Source organism: Ooceraea biroi, chromosome 7 (assembly GCF_003672135.1).
Source record: "Ooceraea biroi isolate clonal line C1 chromosome 7, Obir_v5.4, whole genome shotgun sequence".
Taxonomy (NCBI): Eukaryota; Metazoa; Arthropoda; class Insecta; order Hymenoptera; family Formicidae; genus Ooceraea; species Ooceraea biroi.
The window spans coordinates 2,322,321-2,341,330 of record NC_039512.1 but is presented as its reverse complement, the minus strand read 5'-3'; the positions used below and the strand labels follow the sequence as shown (position 1 = coordinate 2,341,330).

The following is a 19,010-nucleotide window of genomic DNA, read 5'->3' as shown; positions in this document are numbered from 1 at the left end:
GTCCAACCAGAAAAGATTTTATAAGATTTAAATCTCCATTTTAATAGTAAATTTTTTCAACAATAATAATAATACAATAATTATAATACATATTAATAACTTGAGTATTTTATACATCCATTGGTTCTGGTATGGGTTCGCTCGTCTCTACATCTCTACATTTCGCGTGCTGCAGTTCTCTTCTAATTTCGGGAGTGATCGTATGATGCGATTGTTTCTTCAATAATTCTAATAGGGCCTCCTTTTGCTCAGAGCTGATATCACTCTTGTACCGTTGCACGAAAGTGAGAAAGGCCTGATGCCACAACACTGGTAACTGCCTCCTGTCTCTCTCGAACCTGCAGGATTATGTTCAACATGAGTACAATTTCTAACAACACTTCTATTGGCTTCACTATCATAAATCTTACCCAAGAAAATGAAATACCACTCCGTCAACCACTCGATACGGGAGCGCATATTTTTTATCCAAAAATATTCGGAGAAAGATGCTGTTCGCGCCTGTGTACTCCATCTCGGCGATTTTCAATATAGCCGCGGAGGAGTGCAAAATCGGTATCGAATTTTTCGAGATCACAGACCCGATGATAACGGCCTCCCGCAGCGTACACGTGCCAGACTCCAATAATGGTATCAGGATTCCCTTCATAAATCCACCAGGCTTGAACAGCGCTTTCCTCAACGCCTGATACAGATGGAAATTCAGTTTCTTGTACTCTGCTATGTCGTCCCTGACGCGCGGCAGCAGAACCAAGTTGTAGAACCTCTGGGCCATCTTTTCCTTCAGGTTTGAAGCGAATATCCTTGTCGCCTGGTACATAGCAGCTGCGGACCATTGCGGTGGGTCCATGATGTATAATATCTGCTCCCAATTTCGAAGACTCGGCACGATCTTGAATGCCTTCGGTAGTTTGCCGCTACGGTACTTCGTCAGCACCTCCTTGACGCGCTCGTACATCGCTGTGATCCGTGGATCTAGATCCTGCACCTGGATAGCACCGGCGTCTGAAAAGTTCGTGTCAATCTCTGTCTTTTTCTCCGTCAATTTCTCCATTATTATGTCGGCCAACGTTCTCGTGGGCGCCGCATCCCTGGACATGAACATTTCTATTGCACGTTCATCTTCCTCGTTGATTTCAATATGCTCGTAATAGTGTACATTGTCCAGCGGTTCCTCATCGCTGGATTGATCCTCATCACTGACATTGGGGCCGAGTGTCACTGTGGGTTTCTTAGCGCTCTTGGAATCATTTAGGCCGTTCTCTTCTTCGATCTCCTGTTGTTGCTGTCTGGCTAGCGACAAAATCTTTCTCGATAGATTGGGAGCTACATACTGAATAAATAATAACATAAATTATAATTAGAACAGAAATGTAATTTTAAGAAATTTATTTAATGCTATTTATAATAACAAAATAATGCTGAAGAAACAGCATATAAACTAACCTCTTCATCCTCATCCGCTCGGAATCTAATCTTTTGCCTGTTTTTGGCTCTCACCCCTTTTTCATGTTCTATTTGTTCCGCTAAACCTAATTTTGCTTGCTTTGTTTCGCCCTGAGATACTTTTATTTTCTTCGCTTTACCCATTTTTCCGGGATTGTCAATTTCTCTTCTTTACACTGACCACGGTCTTACATACAAGTCTGGAAACTACTTCTAATTTCAGTGGTGGGAGTATGGCCGCTTTTTGAAGACACATTTAGTTTCTAGCATAACCACTACTCGTCGCTGTCATCGATGTCCGCAGATAAATATAACCTGAAAAACCGGAGATAAGAACCCACGTGTGTTCATGACTCTTATTGAAAAACGGTTATTGACTACAAAAGTTATCGAAACGTTTATTGAAATAACGAAATGGTGTGCGGTACTGAATTGCAAGACCGGCAGTAGAACCGAGCAGAAACGTTCTTTATTTCGAGTGCCGAAAGACATTGTTACTTGGAAAAAGTGGGAAAAAGCTATTACCCGCAAAAATAAAATAAAAAGATAAAGGACAGATTTAAACATAAAATCCTGATGGAAAAAATATAATAAAATTTTGCTAAAATGTATTTGAAAATCTCTATCAATTGATCCCGGTTCATTATCATTTCATCATAAATTTTCAAACTTTTGGAATATTAGATATAAAATTTATAATAAAATACGAAAATTTATAATAAAATATAAAAATTTATGATGAAATGTTAATGAATCGAGGTCAATTGACAGAGAGTTTTAAATACATTTCAACAAATTTTATTACATTTTTTTCCATCACGGAAGGATTCGTTTTTATTCACACTTAATTTTGAGAATAAAAACTCAATTTTATTTCATATACATATTTCACTAATTTATTTATAGTCTTAAATTATTTAAAGCGTTATTAATTTATCATATTGTTTTGTGAAGACTGCGAGTGGAATAAAGACAGATAGATATTCCCCCGGCCTCTGACGTCCCTCGTCGACCCTGCGAACATCGATCGCAACGCCTCTAGTGGCTACTAAAGAAATAAAAAGTGACACACAAAATGATCCATCTCCACCTCTGAAGTTTCCAGATCTGTATATAAGACTGTCACGTGACTCAATCAAGAAACACACAGAAAACACGTGTATACATAAAAACAATCTAATTATACGCGATCTACAGAAAAGACCGTTTACAATGGCAGTAAGCGGTAAGAAGAGTTCTCATTGGTCAGTTTTTGAAACAATCGATTTCGATTAGTCACTTCTCACTGCGATGAGCGATATCCAATAGAAAACTTGAGTTTAGGGAATTCCGAGAAATATTTTCACTATATTTGGAATTGACGCGATGGCACACGGTGATTTATTTTTGTAGCTTCTTCTCAAGATATTACATGTTCAATGGTTTTAGTTGCGCGGGAAAAGAGAGCGAGTACGTCGTTTAACCACAGCGATAAGAAATCATTCATCGAGAGGATTTTTGATAAAATTGCGTGTATTAAAATTGGTGAAAAATGGCGAATAAAGTGACAAGAGATTACACTAAGGACAAAGGTATGATTTGCACGTTTTATATACGTGAAAATGGTTATTTGCATTTCCGATTCCACAGTAATCATTCTCATAAACAATAAGTTGCTGAAATAATTTCTTCTATAATATTTTAGAACAACTGAAGACTTTCTTCTTGGAGTTCGTGGCAGGAGACGATAAAACGGGAAACAAAGTTTTTAAATATAGGCAGCAGCTTACCAAGATTGCGCATCGAGAGCAGATCAGTTTTGAGATTGATTTGGATGACGTGCAATCATTTGATGAAGACATAGCCACATCTGTCGCAAATAATACACGGAGATATACTAATATAGTCTTGGACGTATGTAAAATTATGCTTGTCCACATGATAAAGTATTGCTTGATTTAGGTTTCACGGAATTTAGATTTAATAAATTAAATACGTGCAAATTTGTCTGTGGAATGTATAAAGTGCATATCTTGTAATTAAATTATGTAACTGAATTATTTTTTACGTAGTTGGTACAAGAGATGCTGCCAGATTTCAAAGAGAGAGCTGTTTTACCGAAAGACTCCTTGGATATTTACATGGAACATCGATCAATGATGCAAGCTCGCAATAGGCAGCAAAACGAAGCCCAGGATACCAGGATTAAATATGCTCCTGAATTAATGCGTCGTTTGTAAGAAATTTAATTTATATCCGAATATCCAGGGGGAAGGATAATTACTGATAAAGCTGTCGATGACTTTTAGTGAAGTGTATTTCAAAGATTTTTCTGATACCAAGGCGTATTCAGTGAGAGATATTAAAGCAGACAAAATTGGGAAATTAGTGACGGTCAGAGGTATCATTACGAAAACTACCGAAGTAAAGCCGATGATCGTCGTGGCTACTTATACATGCGATGAATGTGGTTCCGAAGTGAGCCAGCCTGTAAGGAAATACAAAATATGTTTTTATATCCAATATAAATATAATTTCACACTTCTCCAATCCAATAACGTAACGTTCAAAAATAATTTTAGTTAAGCAGCGCTGTTAACAATTGCAGGTACACTCTTTAAGCTTTATGCCACTGAGAACGTGCCCGAGCGATGGCTGCCGCGTCAACAAGTCTGGCGGCAGATTGTACCTGCAGACGAAGGGTTCGAAATTCATCAAATTTCAGGAAATAAAATTGCAGGAGCACGTAAGCTCGTAACAGCTCGTTTGAAAATCTTCTCTCAGATTCGTCAGCATTATTATAACGTTTACATTTTACGTTAGAGCGAACAAGTCCCGGTTGGCCACATTCCGCGAACTTTAACCATCTTCTGTCGCGGCGAAACAACGAGAAACTGTCTGCCTGGCGATCATGTGATCGTAACCGGTGTGTTCTTGCCCTTCCTGAAGTCCGGTTTCAGCGGCAAGTCAGGACCCGCACTAGCCAGCGAAACTTACCTGGATGCGCATGTAAGGATAAGCGTATTCGGCATATAATTTTATAATCGTTTTTTCCTCATTCATTATTGCAAAATTAATCCCTCGCTTGACTGTAGAAAGTGGTATGCCTCAATAACGTGGATACGGTGGATGACAGCAATGCCGAGTTGACGGATGAAGAATTGAGCTTCCTGATGCAGGATGATTTCTACAATAAACTGGCTTGTTCTCTGGCTCCTGAAATTTACGGACTTGAAGATGTGAAAAAGGCGCTGCTGCTGCTCCTCGTTGGTGGAACGGACAAGAAGAAAGGCGACATTAAAATTCGAGGTAAAGGGAGATATAGTCAACTGATTACTGATCTGATGGTACAATCTATAAATATAATTTTTTATTATTTTATTGTAATTTTATGTTATTATGTTGTATTAAATTTAACATCTACGTATCTATCTCTATCAAATAGTATCAGATATATAGATGATGTGACTAAGTGTTTTATTTTTTAATCTTGTTTTCAGGCAACATTAATATCTGCTTGATGGGAGATCCTGGTGTGGCAAAGTCGCAACTGCTGTCTTATATAACACGACTGGCCCCAAGATCGCAGTATACCACGGGACGAGGATCGTCCGGTGTTGGTTTGACCGCTGCTATAATGAAGGATCCTTTAACCGGCCAAATGGTGCTGGAGGGTGGAGCTTTGGTACTGGCCGATCAGGGAGTATGCTGCATCGATGAGTTCGATAAAATGGCAGACGCGGACAGAACGGCGATTCACGAGGTGATGGAGCAGCAGACCATATCTATCGCCAAAGCCGGTATAATGGCCCGGTTGAACGCCAGAGTTTCCATACTGGCTGCTGCCAATCCAGCGTACGGCAGATACAATCCACAGAGGACGGTCGAGCAGAACATCCAGTTGCCCGCCGCACTGCTCTCGCGATTTGACCTGTTGTGGCTCATCCAGGATCGCGCGGATCGAAGTAATGATCTGAAGTAAGTAACACTTACTTTAGGACAACACTTTCAACATTACAAAAAAATAATTCAGTGTAATTTTTTAGCTTTCCATGTAATTATTTATAATTATGCAATTTTTTTATTTACCATGAATAAAATATTCCTTTATAGACTGGCACAGCATATCACCTACGTGCATCAACATTGCTCGCAACCCCCAACAGAGACGGAAGCTATAGACATGAAGTTAATACGAAAATACATAAAGCTGTGTAAAACCAAGCAGCCCGTTGTCTCGGAGGAATTAACAGAATATATTGTGGGTGCGTGAATTATATCTTGTGTATTATAAAATGTATATATTTTATGTGCGTTACGTAGTCGTTATATAATTATACAATTTATTATCAAATATTTTCAGATTATTCCTTGTTATTCGAATAAAGCAAAAATTTATATTTAATAAATTGAAAATCACGCTTTTGCAGATTCTTATGTGGAGATGCGAAAGGAGGCGCGCAACAGCCACGACAAAACGTTTACATCCGCTCGTAATCTGTTGGCTATTCTTCGATTGGCAACAGCGTTGGCGAGGCTGCGACTGTCAAGCGTGGTCGACAAGGATGACATAGCGGAAGCGAACAGATTGGTAGAGATGTCCAAGCATTCGATCAATTATTCGGAGCAACGTACAAATAATGCGCCACAGAATCCGACCAACAGGATTTTCCATCTGATACGCGAACTCGCGGGCAATAAGAAGACTGTCAAAGTGTCGGATATCCTGGAACGGTGCACGAGTAAAGGATTTAAGCCCGATCCCGTGTACAAGTGCATCGAGGAGTACGAAGCGTTGAACGTGTGGCAGGTCAATCAGACCAGAAGATTAATCACATTCATATAATCTTTTTGAAAGAACCACCGAAAGCAAAGTGCCTGCGAATTTATATTCTTTGTACTTGGAAAGACGTTCCGCTTTGTGAAAATAAAGATTTACATTTTTGTATTTAAAATTATACGTTACGCGACTTTCCCACTTATAACCATAAGAATATTTTAACTACGAATAAAAACCAATTTTTATATTTATTATTTGAAGTGTATTAAATATTTATTATTTACTAAGAGGAAAATACTAAAAAATAAATACTCTCCATAATCATCTTCAACAACCACCGGTAATTTGCCATTTACAAAAACGTGATCGACCGTAGCGCGTCATGCAGTTATGCGAACATGATTGTAGGGGGCGTCGTAGGCAGCGATCTGAACGTGACCGCGCTTCGAGCGCGCGCCTAACTTCTGACGAATCCATCCGAGCGAGCGCGCGGCCGAGCCGAGCATTTCGGTCGGCGCTTCAGTCGTATCGAGCCGGTCGTGGGGGGTGCGTCGCGCGCGCGTTCGTCTCGTTCTCGCGCAAGTGCGTGCATACGTCGCGCGTATGCGCCGGGTATACATATAGAAACACACACACGTGCGTTTTGCACCGTGACACGAGCGAAATCGTTGACCGTCCATGTGCCGGGAGCACTGTCGGACGTACGTGATCGGCTGGACGCGTCGCGATCGCCGTCTCTGACCTCCCTCCTCGCCCCCTTTCTTTCTGTTCTTTATCCTCCTCTCTTCCCTTTTTCCTCCTTCCGTTCCTCCGTCTCGCGAACGCACCAAATGTTCGCGCCGCGTGCTCCGAGCGCCCGTAGCATCGCCGCCGCTCGTTCCCGTCGCCGTCGTCGTGCCGTCTGACGGTGCGTCCGCTGTTCGGCGAACGATCATCGCGTTCCGATACGGTGGATGACTCTACCGCGAGCGGCTCGCAGATCGAATCTCTAGAGGAGCAGGAGGAAGAGAAAGAAGAAGGAGAATAGCGCAAGAACGGACGAAGAGGGGAAGAAGCGGCATTATCGCGAGAGGGACGGTCCTCGCGAGCACGCACGCGAGTATCTCCGATCGTGCGCGGATTTCTCGCGGTCTCTCCGCAGTTTTCTTCTCCCTCTCTCTCTGTCTGTCTCTCCGTCTTCCTTCACTCGCGCGTCGGAGCCATTTTGCCGAAATGAAAATAACACCGCGAGCGATCATTCGCGCGTCCTCCGCGCCCTCGACGTTGCTCGCGATCCTCGTGTGGTGCCACTGTGTGTGCTCGGCGGTGCACGCGAGATCCTCGCTCCGCTCGACGTCGACGAGGTCCGCCGGCAACGACACCGACCTCGTCGCCGACTGCAACCTGGTCAGGCCGTTCTTCGATAGCAAGAACATCACCCTCGTGCCGGTCGCCGAAGATGTCTCGAAGAGTAAGTCGATTCTTTCGATATCGTGGGAACTGATGCTGAAATTTTATGTGGAATAGAAGTATTCATTATTTTATATTGTATTATACATAACATTGTTACTATAATGATTAGTACACATTCAAGACGAGAGTTATTGCTGTGCTACATATGTTGTTACACGTTACGTGTATCTTGATTACATCATTTAAGGTTTATTATACAGTGAAGCTGTTTAAGTATATTGTTGTGAGTTATTTTTGGAAGAGTCCTATACTTGCACTTAAACATCTGACGGTACCGTTGAATTACAGTAAAATGTTAAAAGCAAACGATACCAAAATTTTCCCAGATGATAAAGTAAATTGTATTAATAAAGAAATAAGAAGGAATAAACAAAACTGCCATTCTGACGAGGAAAGTACATTTGAATAGATATCGCGTTGAATGAAAATAAGTACATTAATGTGATATATAGTTTGCTGGTTCAACAATTAAGATTATATTAGCGCAACTGCATCGGCCGAATTTAGCGCTGCGTCAACGCGTAATTTGGCCAGTGAACTTGATATTTACTGGAGCCAACATGATCGCAAATTTCAGTCAACCAAGTAATTTTGTTTTGTGTTTCGATAATATATTATAGAATTAATATATAATATATTATAGAATTGTTTAATACATATATTTTATTTCAATCTTTTTGAAAAATTTATTTTTTGCTTGAAGTGGAGTGCTATTTCAAGTCACAAATCATCAAAGGGTTAATGATGTAATATTTCCAACAATTCGTGACACTCTGTTCTCATTATTCTCAGTGTTTTCAATATTTTTGGTAGTACCGATAGTTTTTAATGTAACAATTTTGAGTATCAATGCTTGTCAAATTATCACCAATGTTTATGACAATTTTAAGTGGCACTCCGTTACTTGACTTCCTGATGTTGATAAAATTAACATTCAATATTTGACATCATCGCTATTAATGTCATTTAACATGCACTTTAATCACTATTGGCAAGTTAGGAGTTTTGCGTAAATAAATTTGCAGACATCTGTATGCATATTATTCTGAGCGCCTTTTTTTCAAATACACAACTTTTCAAGTTATTCCAGGTAATGATCGAAAGTTTGACAGGTACTGCGTGAATAGGAATTATATATTTTAGTTATGACACTAATTTCTGAATGTGTTACAATATTGTATACAGAAATTTCCGTTTCGCGGATATATAAATCAAGATTACAAATATTCGCATAAAATTATACTAAAGTGTCTCGAATAAATTTGAACACGAGAATTTCGTAGGGATCACCGTCATATATCTGTTTTACACAGCTGACTCCAATCGAGAGAAGTGATTTGGCTAAAAAGAAGCTTGAGATACGTATTAAATCAACGTCAAAAATCAATCTTTAAAATAATCTGCATAACTATATCGTTTGCCTGTCGCAATCCGATTGTTGTTTTTCTAATGATTTTTCTTTATTCTGTGCTCACGTTTGCTTCCTTGTGGATCTCGTGATTTATGATGTTTCTTAGAACTTTGGAACTATTAATCCTATTGGCCAATGCGACTAACATAACACATATTGCACAACGAGTGTCTGCTTCTTTTTCCATCAATTTCTCATCAAGTTAACCGTTTACGAAATACGTAATAATTTAGATTGTTAAAAATATCCATCTAAAATCAGGGAAGCTGTGTTATTACGAATATTTGACAAATAATGACTTCACTTTCCTAGGATAAAATTAAAGTGGTCCCTTTCACATGTAATTACACACACGTATCCTCTATATATAACAATTAGCACAGACAATTACATATTTCTGCTTTTCTGACACGTTTTTTTTAAGAGTCACTCTGTACTAATTTTTCATTTTGACCGTTATTTTTCTTTTTCATTGCTTTATTTCTGTGGAAATTTAATATTTTGAATATTCAAAGTTTTCAGTTGTTAATCGAATCGAATTTAACAAAATTTGATATTTGAATTTTATAATTTTATAAGCATTTATTTTTCTACTTAGTCTTTTATACATTTTACCTTTATCAATTGATTTTTATATTTATCTATATTTTTATGTCGCGTACGTATATATATAACTCGGTCTTTAAATTCGATGCAGCGTTCGTTTGCGGAACCGGTTCGCCCGGAGGCGAAAAGGAATGCGCGTCACCACCGGGGGGATTTCGATTGATCTCGACGCGGCATATTTTCTGATTCTAGTTGAAACGCGGTAATTTTGACCGAGATCAGAATATCAGGAATTCTATTATTACAATTTTCAAGCATTATATTAAATCGCGTACGTCTGATGATAACTTTTACTTAATTAACTTGCGTTTAATATGTAAATGTAGCGTAAATTGAAACGTGAATCTGGATGGCCACTTTGAATATCGATGTTCTTTTTGGTAACAAAGTGGAAAATCATGAATAATGCGCGTGTAATCCCCGAGATGTATCGGAAATCCGCACTCGAAATATGTGAATGCGAGATTGTGAGTACGCCGAGCTGAAGCTCGATTAATTTTATAAAATCAATTCTCGTGCGCGCGATGAAACAAAACGATGCAACAGAGTTCTGATCGGGTTTTACGCGTATTCTGTAATCCGATTTCGATTACATCAGTTCTTCTACAATCGAATTGTGATTTTTATAAATAAGATCGGATTACCGTACCTTCGCACAACGCCAACTAGCCTGCGCGGCTTAATGCACAGCTCGAGCCACCCTCGTGCCCCAATTTTATTTAATTCGAGTCGAATGCGAGGGGGACCGCCTGCGACTCGCGTCGTTGCGCAATAATAATGTGAAATATTTTTCTCTCTTTTTCCAGTGACGTGCGGTGGCAAGTGCTGCAGCGAGGAGATGGAGCAACGGTTGAAGCAACAAGCTCGGGCGGACTTCCACGATATGATTCATCATCACAGCAGAAGTTTGCAGGGCCTACTCGCCACCACCGCTGACGCTGTCAGAGGTAAGACATTCTGCGTTTTTTTTACCGTATTTTTCTCGCTAAAGAGGAATCTTTTAATAGATGAATCAGAATAAAACGTGTCTAAGTACAATTAAGAAAGTTACACTCGCGTAAATAATGATATTACTCATTTTTGAGATACTCTACTCTATCAAAAGCAATTTGGAACGCTTTCTACTGATATCGAATGCTTAGAATTTAATGGAAAGTCTCAATGGACAAGCTTTTGAGTGATTGCTCAACTGATCCATTAGTGTAATTGATTTTCTGCCTGTCGCTAAGCAGTATTACAGCTAGTTACTGTTGCAATGCGATAGGTAATTTGGCTAATTAGGATTGAATTCTATTGGATCATCGGCAGATAATCTAATGTGTAACGCGCAACTCTTAAATCTTACGTGCTATCTGTGCAAAAGTCGTATCAATATTTTATATTCGGCGGCGAATCCTAGCGCGTGGTTAAATGTAATGCAAATATCTTAGTTAATTCCGCAAACGATGTAGCCACCGATCGGCAAATCTTGTGAGAAACGAGCAAACTTTCGTCGCGTGCACGGCGGCTGAGATCGTGTTTCGAGTCGCTTCGAGGAAGGCGCGAGAGAAGGACGTGTAATTGCTAAATTATTCCGCGCGCGCGAAGAAGGAAATCGTAAGACACGCAGTTGCAGTTCGAGAGTGCAGTATCGCAGAAACAGTAAACGCGTGTGTCGCGGATATCTTCTGCGACATCTACCGTCGTCCTGGAACGGATCTTGATGGCTTCGACGGTTTACCGTCCGTTTCCGGTACTTTGTCATGCCGGAACGACAGAGTTTTCATCCGCTCTTCGACGCGTCTGATTTATGGAAATTCTGCGTCGGTGGTACCGGCAAAACTTGGACAAAGGTAGGCGGAAGGAATCCTCCCCGAAAAGGGGAGCTCCTCTTTATTCGCTTTCGTTTTCTCTATCGGCAACCGGACCGAATTTCTAAAAACTCCTGAAAAGCACTGCGTGCCGTGAAAGCTTGATAATTATCACGGGCGGTCTCGGACTCTCGGCGGGACTTCGTCTTCGGGTCGGGCCTTCCTCTCCGAGATAGAAGAATCGAACGTGCTCTCCGCGTGCCGCCGCCATATACGGGGACAAGAAAGCGAACCGCCATCCCTCCTCCCTGGTCCTCCGTTTCGCTCTCGCTCGATCCGTCTCTTTAATTCTCCGCATCCCAGCCGCGCGTAAGACGCTGGCAAATATGTCGCTCCTCATTTCGGGCCCCTGATGGTCCCTCGAACCGAAGTCGCATAAAGGAAACTAATACGCCGTCAGCCGTCTTTATTGTTTTTCACGTTTCATTATTAAAATAAGTGTGAATTCTTATACTTTATGTTGTTATAATATTTCCACACGAGATGATGGCGATCGCTCTTCGTGCGCGATTATCTCTATGAGACTTGAACTGACTTGTAGTACTTAACTAATTTTAACGATGTTAACGATAGTTCATGGTAACCAAGTTAAAAAGTTCCGTTATCCGGATATACTTTCGAAACTCGACTCGTTAAAATTTTTCAACTTTCAGTATTGAGTACTCGAGACGGAATGTCTGGTATTTTTCTTATCTCGTCCGTAGCAATATCCTAAAGCCGCAGGATATTGCATTCTATTATTAATCTTTAAACATAAACGCGATTTAATAAGGCACTAACGCCGGTCATTCGTCTCGCAGAGTACCTCGACCTTCTTGAGATTTATTCCTTCCATGTGCACATGCATGAGCTTCGTCATCCGCGTGCACTCTTTAGCATTCTTTCTAAATGATTCAATTTTTTTCTGTCATTTTATTCGCGCTTGTTCTGAAGATGAGAGAGAATAGTGCATGCCTGAAAATTAAAAACTCATACTTTAATTTCATGAAAATTCTACAGGGTGTCCCGGGTTTTAACCGACAAACTGCGGGAGCATATTCTACTAGTGGAAATAAGAAAAAATTCTTATATCGAGTTTGCTTAGAAATGCTTCATTACAAAGTTATAAACCAATATTGAAAAGAAATATGAGATAAGTAACAACGGATTTTTTCACAAAAATAAAAATTATCTACGCAATGATTTAGTGACGCATTTCAAAATGTTGTCCTTGCACATCGATACAAGCTAGACACCGACGTAGTACAGAATTTGTTACAGTACGACGTTCCTGAAAATTTTGTTGCATCTCAGTAACTGAATTAGTAATTCGTTGCTTTAAATCTATCTGGTACTCTCCTGTTAGGAAATCTACGTTGATACTCTCGTACGGCAGCTCGTGCATTTCCGTCACAGAATCCGTACACGAAATGAATATCGGTGTATTCCTCATTTGAAAACACTTTTGGCATTCTGATAGTAATTGCTAGTTGACACGACGATTGAAATCTAACAGCTACTCTTGTGAAAGTAACAATCATACTGAATCGTTTCAACATAGTGAACATGAATACATGTGAATACACGTAACATAAACATCCTCGACCTTCCAAATTCTACACTATGTTCCGTTGTTACTTATCTCATATTTCTTTTCAATATTGGTTTATAACTTTGTAACAAAGCATTTCTAAGCAAACTCGATATAAGAATTTTTTCTTATTTCCACTAGTAGAATATGCTCCCGCAGTTTGTCGGTTAAAACCCGGGACACCCTGTATTTAACGAATTGATGCTGCTTTAACGCGTCGAGCGATTCGGTCGTATGGTTCTTCGGTCACCTGGATTACGTGGTCAGTCCGGTATTTATACCGGTGTACGCTAACCGGTACGGGTTGGAACGGAAAACGAGGTAAGGCCGAGGAAGATAGCAACGCGGAGCGCGCGGAAACGCGAGGCGGAGGCGGCGTGTTCGCAAGGCGCGTGTCGTTGCCTCGGTAACGCGGCGTCTAGAATTCACAAGCGCAGGCAGCTCTCAGCTATTTTCGATACCGCGAAAAACGTACTTCCTCTCTGCGTCTGCGAAGTGTTTATACCCTCGTGGACCAGTGCGTCCGCGTATCACGCGTAACATGCCGATGTTTTTTGACGCTCCGCGCAATGTGCACTCCGTTTTTAAACCTCCGGCATAATTGATGGAGATTTACTCCTCCTCGAGTTCTTGATTTCTAGGAGAATTCAGGAATAATCTTATTAGCAATTTGTTTCACATGAGAGTTTTAATCAGAGATCGACTAATTTGTCCAACATGTTGAATGTAATTGTGCAAACCGTGTGAACTGACTGCGGATATATTATTGGATTTTTGTTACTGCTATAAGTATATTCTACAGTTTAATATTTTCCAGCTACTTTTAGATAAATTATTTCGAAAAGTTGGAATGATACTGATTGTAAATGAGATTATTGAAAACGAATATTCAATTCTGTATCGTTTATTGTATTTCAGATTTTATATAAATACATCTTACGATATTAAAAGAAAATTTCTTGCAATATTGTTGGTCTATTAAAATCTCCAATTTTTAACTTTTATTTTTTAGAATTAATATTTTAAAAAATATGTCGTTTATACTACAGCCTTTATACGTAATAAAATATCATGATACATTTACGTCTTAAAATTATTATATTATTATTATATTACGTTACGTTTAGCATCAAATTAGAGAAGGAAGATCCTTAGAGATCTTTCGATAAACGGAAAGTCGAGTCTGAAGGGACTAATCTGGGCGGAATGCCTCGTTTTACACGCTAGCCTGATTACGATCAACGTAATCTCGTATGGAAACGTAAAGGGACACGTATGCCGCACGAAAGCGGTCATTTATTTCCGGATTTATTTCCGTCTATTTGACGGCATCCGCGGAATTTCTGTAATTGAAGGAAAACAAATCCGTGCGCGCGATATCTCGGCTTTGAAGTCTCAATTAACGTGAGCATGATCAGCCTCGACAAATAATGTTTCACAGGAGGATGGTATGTAAAGGGCTGTTTCCACCGGGGAAAGAGAAAGAGGGAGACAGAAGAAAAGGGAGCGAGAGAGAGAGAGAAAAGGAAAAAGAGGAACTGCGACGACGGCTGCGAGATATCGCAAACGTGTATTTTTATATGCCGTTAATTTTAGTCGCGTCAACCGAGACATGACTACTTAAAACTAAATTATGCTTCGCTCCGTTGCGATCTCGGTGGGAAACGTGGCTGGACTCTGTCGTCCGCGCAGCGTAATTCCGGAGCGTGGTGCCGCAAATCAGATATCGGAACCGGTATACTCTCGATGGATCCAATTCCAGTTTTGTGCATGCTATTTCGCGAGAACGGGTCAATATTTCGAGAGAAACGATGGCATTCTGAACAGCTCTGAATGATTCCTTTGCAAATTTGATACTGGCTTATACTCTCGTATTACGAATGGAATTTCTGGAATATTATATTGTGTTCATTGTATTATTTATATTACGCTTTTGTACTTTATATTTTGTAATATAAATATATGAATGAAATTTATACACATTTACATATTTATGTAAATGTTTTTATTACAATTTTTATATTATTAGACATATTATATCAAATTTTTAATATTTATTAATATTTGCTGTCTTTAATCCTGATCGATACTATCAATATACGTGGACTTTTTCGTCTCTTTTATTCATCGCTTCGCTTAATAGGGCCATTAGAACCATAAGGTGCCATTGCACACTTCGAGGATGAAACGGCGTGTACAGATACTTGCTCATCAGAGCCACTTGAAACTGAAACGGGAATCGAGAAGTACTTATCGTCCGCCTTCTTCGTTTTATGTTCATGTTCGCGATCAAGTACAACCATGTTCGTCCTTAGCCCATCGTGCGTAAGCGCGCTCTTCTCGCCACTCACAGAATCTCAAGTGGAAGCATTTACATAAGTATATTATTTGAGAGAGATTGAGTTAGATTAAAAGTTAAAAAATTGGTAATGAAGAGGAATCTAGAAAGATTAAAATGCTAGTAGAAGATCGTGTATTACAAGAAAATGTACTAAGAGAACCTCAGTATATCTGTGTTCACATTTCTCTTCCAATTTAATATACTTAATATAATTTTGTCGAATATTTCACATTACTAGCATTTTGATTTTAGTTATTAAGTTTTTTCCAATATTTTAAGCTTTTAATAATATAATGCAGACTATCATTTTCTAACAAACGCAAAGTTTTTGAGAATAGAAGAAAACTATATTGAACTAATAAATTGAATAAGACAAATTTTGAGAAAAATGTATTTGAAAGTAAAAAGTATTCTTTAATTAACATCTCTTGACTCTAAAGAGAAGATTCGCATTCTCTAAGAGATTTCATAACTATTTTATAATAGAAGAATTTTGTTCGACAAAGAATTTAAAGACTATTCTTCGGTAATTTAACAGTCGTAAAACTGAGAGTTATTGTATGATTTATTGTGTACGTTATGCTACGGAGATAAGGCATCAGTCTTTCAGTTACAGCGCTTTTTAAGTAAAAAAGAATATTCTCTATAAAGTGTGTTTGCACATCATTTCTGGTATCGTATCGAAAAAATGTTACTACGAGTATTTGCGATATTGTTTCATTTTTATTTCTTGCGGTTTAGGGGAAATGATTTTTCACGGCTATTAATCATTTTTAACATGAAAGAATAACGGAACATGTCAACGATGTGTCGGCAAAATGTTTGATGACTTTACTACGGTTGTTGTCACGTATTGCCGGGTATTCTAATAATAGACCCTTTAAAAAAATGCATTTTTCATTTTTGCAGAGACAGTGACCGTGCAGGCACGACAATCAGAGAATAAAACCCTGACCCTATTCGACCAGGTGTACCGCTCTATGGCGGTGCTCAGCAGGCCGTCTATCCGGGCGCTGTACCAAGCGATGGTGGATTACGTGTCGCCTGCCAATACTCCGGACAATTTGCAGCAGTCGTTAACGCGCGAGACTCTGCAAGAGCGGTTCATCGACTTTTTTACACGGCTCTTTCCCATCGCCTACCACCATGCGATCAATCCAGATCGGCAGGATTTCACGGAGAAATTCAAGTCCTGCTTGTACGAAACGATGAATGACATACAACCGTTCGGTGACATACCGCAGGAAATATCCAAGTCAGTCAGTAAAAGCCTCGAGGCCACCAGGGTTTTGATACAGGCTCTCACCCTCGGCAAAACGGTTCTCGATAAAACCGACAATGTGCTTTTCGTTGGCAGCAGTGGACCGCAGCAGGAGGCTTGCTACGAAGCCCTCCTCAGAATGACCTATTGTCCGAGGTGTAAGGGGATCGGTAGTACTGTGCGACCCTGTAGCGGATTTTGCACAAACGTAATGAGGTGAGTGAGTCATGATTGAAATATTTTCAACAAGAAAAGAAAAGAAAAGAATCTTGAGAACAAATGCCGTTCCTCCGAGAGTGTTAAAATCTTCTCGTGACAAATTGTGCGTTTCCGCTTAGATAATAGCATGAAAAGAGACGATTCTTGCACGGAGCGAAGTGACTGAGGTGGCAACAGTGAGTGCGGCGCACTCGCTGTCGGATACTGTTCAGTGATTGTCCGCTTATTCTCTCAAAGTGTGAAATTGTTATTTGGAATTTGCCAATTCATGGTTACGTATAATTATTATGGAAAGAGATTATTACAACGGTGATTTATGATCATTATATTCGTATAATAATCGTGCAGTAATCGCGCGATTATTCACAGCCGTGCGTTCACGGCCATCTCACTTTCGCGCGTTGCGAGCGAAAAGCATTGGAGAGAAAAATGCAACGCAAAATAAACGTTGTAGGGGCTGCCTGACGGTGCCAGCATCCGAACTGGATCTCGCATGGTCCGGTTACGTGGAGACGGTCGAGAGGCTCGTCGTGGCGGTGGACGGTCATACCGATCCTCTGGGCCTGAATGTCGAGAAAGCCGTCCGGCAGTTGGACGTCCGCATTTCGGATGCCATTATGCACGCGATGGAAAACGGACCGGTACTCGAGGAGAAGGTAAGTGCGACCGAGAGTCTTTATATGGGGTGGTTCGCGTCGCTCGCCTGCCGCGACCAACTTTAATGATTGCATGTTAACGTCGCCATTTCACATCGATGGCATTGAACGTCGTAACGTTGATAGTTTTCGACCCGCGAGCGACAGAAATGGTGCAACCATGCGCAAATTAAATATTTAGCACGTGTACGCGTCATATCTATTTCAACAAAACAAAAATTCCTGTCGGAAAGCGTTTAATGTAAAACATTCAAATAAAAATTTACGTTTTACTTATTTATTTCCAACTATGTTTTGTTGAAATATTTAAATGCGAGATGCGTAGTGACTAATCAGCATTTAAGAAATTTTGAACAATTATTTAGACACACACACATTTTTGAAATATGTTATTTATATTCCTTTGATAACATGTACAAGCAACGAAAGTTTTCTTCGTCAAACCAGAGGGTTTGACAAATCTCATCTTAAGAAAGAAGAAAAGTCTTATGAAGTTCCTAAGGTTTGATCAATTTTATGAGCAACGAGTAAAAAGTTTGCGCTTTTTGTGTGATAATAAGAACGTGCGATGTATCTATATTACTTCTCAACGTCGAGCTTCGTCGTTGCAATTTCGAGTTACACCGTCGTTTCCCGTAACGCTCCAGCAGTTACCCTCTTTTTTTCTGACATTTTCACATTCATCTTTTCCAGTGCGCCCTTTTTTATTTCCCTTATTACCTTCCTTTCGGGACAATTCCTCATTCGATGAACACGCATAAGGGAGCTCGCCCACTGCAGCTCTACTGCGCTCTCTCACATCGTCTCTCTCTCTCTCTCTCTCTCTCTCTCTCTGGTTCTTCCACGCACCTTCTTACCTATACCCACGATTTCTCGTCCCTTCGTTCCGGTTCTCGACCCCGAGTCTCGACGAAATGGGCCGCTCCGCTCGCGCGCGGAACGCAATTAAAAGTTTCTCACACGGGCGGTCGCGCTGTGCTACGCCATGCCACGCCGCGACGACAGAATCGATTCCTCGTTCGTTCAGAAACCAGATTCCCAGTTCGTCGTCTCTTTCTGCGACTCTTCCTTCCCGTGTCACTGAAATCGATTCGCGATTCTCCGATTGTTCTCGGTTACCTCGTTTTGTCTTAACTAAATTTTGCATGCATGTGTGTGCAACTTCTTATGTGCGCATTGAATGACGTCTTACTATATTTAGAAAGTCGCATTTATGAGTTAATCGTCTTAAATTTTATCTATTTAGGTAGCTATATAATTTTATAACGCTTAACCCTACTTTGAGTAATTACACTTGTAATTTATAAATGTCGGGGGAGTTACAAGCGTTGTGAAATCCACTCTAAATATGTAATGCGAATTGTTTTTCTCTCTGCATTTAATATCCTTGATACCTATTTTCTCTGCATTTTATTCTCCCTGTTTTTATTGGATATTTC

At 40.0% G+C, this 19,010-nt stretch overlaps 3 protein-coding genes across 3 annotated transcripts in view; 2 read left to right on the top strand and 1 right to left on the bottom strand.

Moving 5' to 3' along the window:
• Window positions 1–24: 24 nt before the first annotated feature.
• LOC105277641 (bystin) lies at window positions 25–1,820 on the bottom strand. The gene is made up of 3 exons (XM_011336152.3): window positions 1,447–1,820; window positions 411–1,333; window positions 25–338 (listed from the first exon to the last, which is right to left on the bottom strand). Exons 1-3 carry the CDS (start codon window positions 1,588–1,590, stop codon window positions 110–112), a joined length of 1,296 nt encoding a protein of 431 aa, XP_011334454.1. The 5' UTR covers window positions 1,591–1,820; the 3' UTR covers window positions 25–109.
• Window positions 1,821–2,977: 1,157 nt separating this feature from the next.
• LOC105277642 (DNA replication licensing factor Mcm7) lies at window positions 2,978–6,456 on the top strand. The gene is made up of 10 exons (XM_011336153.3): window positions 2,978–3,017; window positions 3,131–3,339; window positions 3,498–3,661; window positions 3,735–3,915; window positions 4,034–4,171; window positions 4,249–4,434; window positions 4,521–4,734; window positions 4,926–5,403; window positions 5,539–5,690; window positions 5,856–6,456. The coding sequence occupies exons 1-10, from the start codon at window positions 2,978–2,980 to the stop codon at window positions 6,269–6,271; spliced, it is 2,178 nt and encodes a 725-aa protein (XP_011334455.1). The 3' UTR covers window positions 6,272–6,456.
• A 246-nt stretch (window positions 6,457–6,702) lies between these two features.
• LOC105277644 (division abnormally delayed protein) overlaps window positions 6,703–19,010 on the top strand; it is a 49,113-nt gene continuing 36,805 nt past the window's right edge. The window contains exons 1-4 of the mRNA XM_011336154.2: window positions 6,703–7,655; window positions 10,481–10,621; window positions 16,345–16,912; window positions 17,370–17,571. Coding sequence (XP_011334456.1) covers window positions 7,418–7,655; window positions 10,481–10,621; window positions 16,345–16,912; window positions 17,370–17,571 — 1,149 coding nt within the window. The 5' untranslated portion in view covers window positions 6,703–7,417. The remainder of the gene's footprint in view (window positions 7,656–10,480; window positions 10,622–16,344; window positions 16,913–17,369; window positions 17,572–19,010) is intronic.

Coding starts and splice junctions, on each gene's coding strand:
- LOC105277641 (XM_011336152.3), bottom strand. CDS start 1,590: ATGGGTAAAGCGAAGAAAATAAAAGTATCTCAGGGCGAAACAAAGCAA. Junction 1,334..1,446: donor GAGCGGATGAGGATGAAGAG/GTTAGTTTATAT, acceptor TTATTTATTCAG/TATGTAGCTCCCAATCTATC. Junction 339..410: donor GTGGTATTTCATTTTCTTGG/GTAAGATTTATG, acceptor ATAATCCTGCAG/GTTCGAGAGAGACAGGAGGC.
- LOC105277642 (XM_011336153.3), top strand. CDS start 2,978: ATGGCGAATAAAGTGACAAGAGATTACACTAAGGACAAAG. Junction 4,172..4,248: donor AAATAAAATTGCAGGAGCAC/GTAAGCTCGTAA, acceptor ATTTTACGTTAG/AGCGAACAAGTCCCGGTTGG. Junction 5,691..5,855: donor ATTAACAGAATATATTGTGG/GTGCGTGAATTA, acceptor ACGCTTTTGCAG/ATTCTTATGTGGAGATGCGA.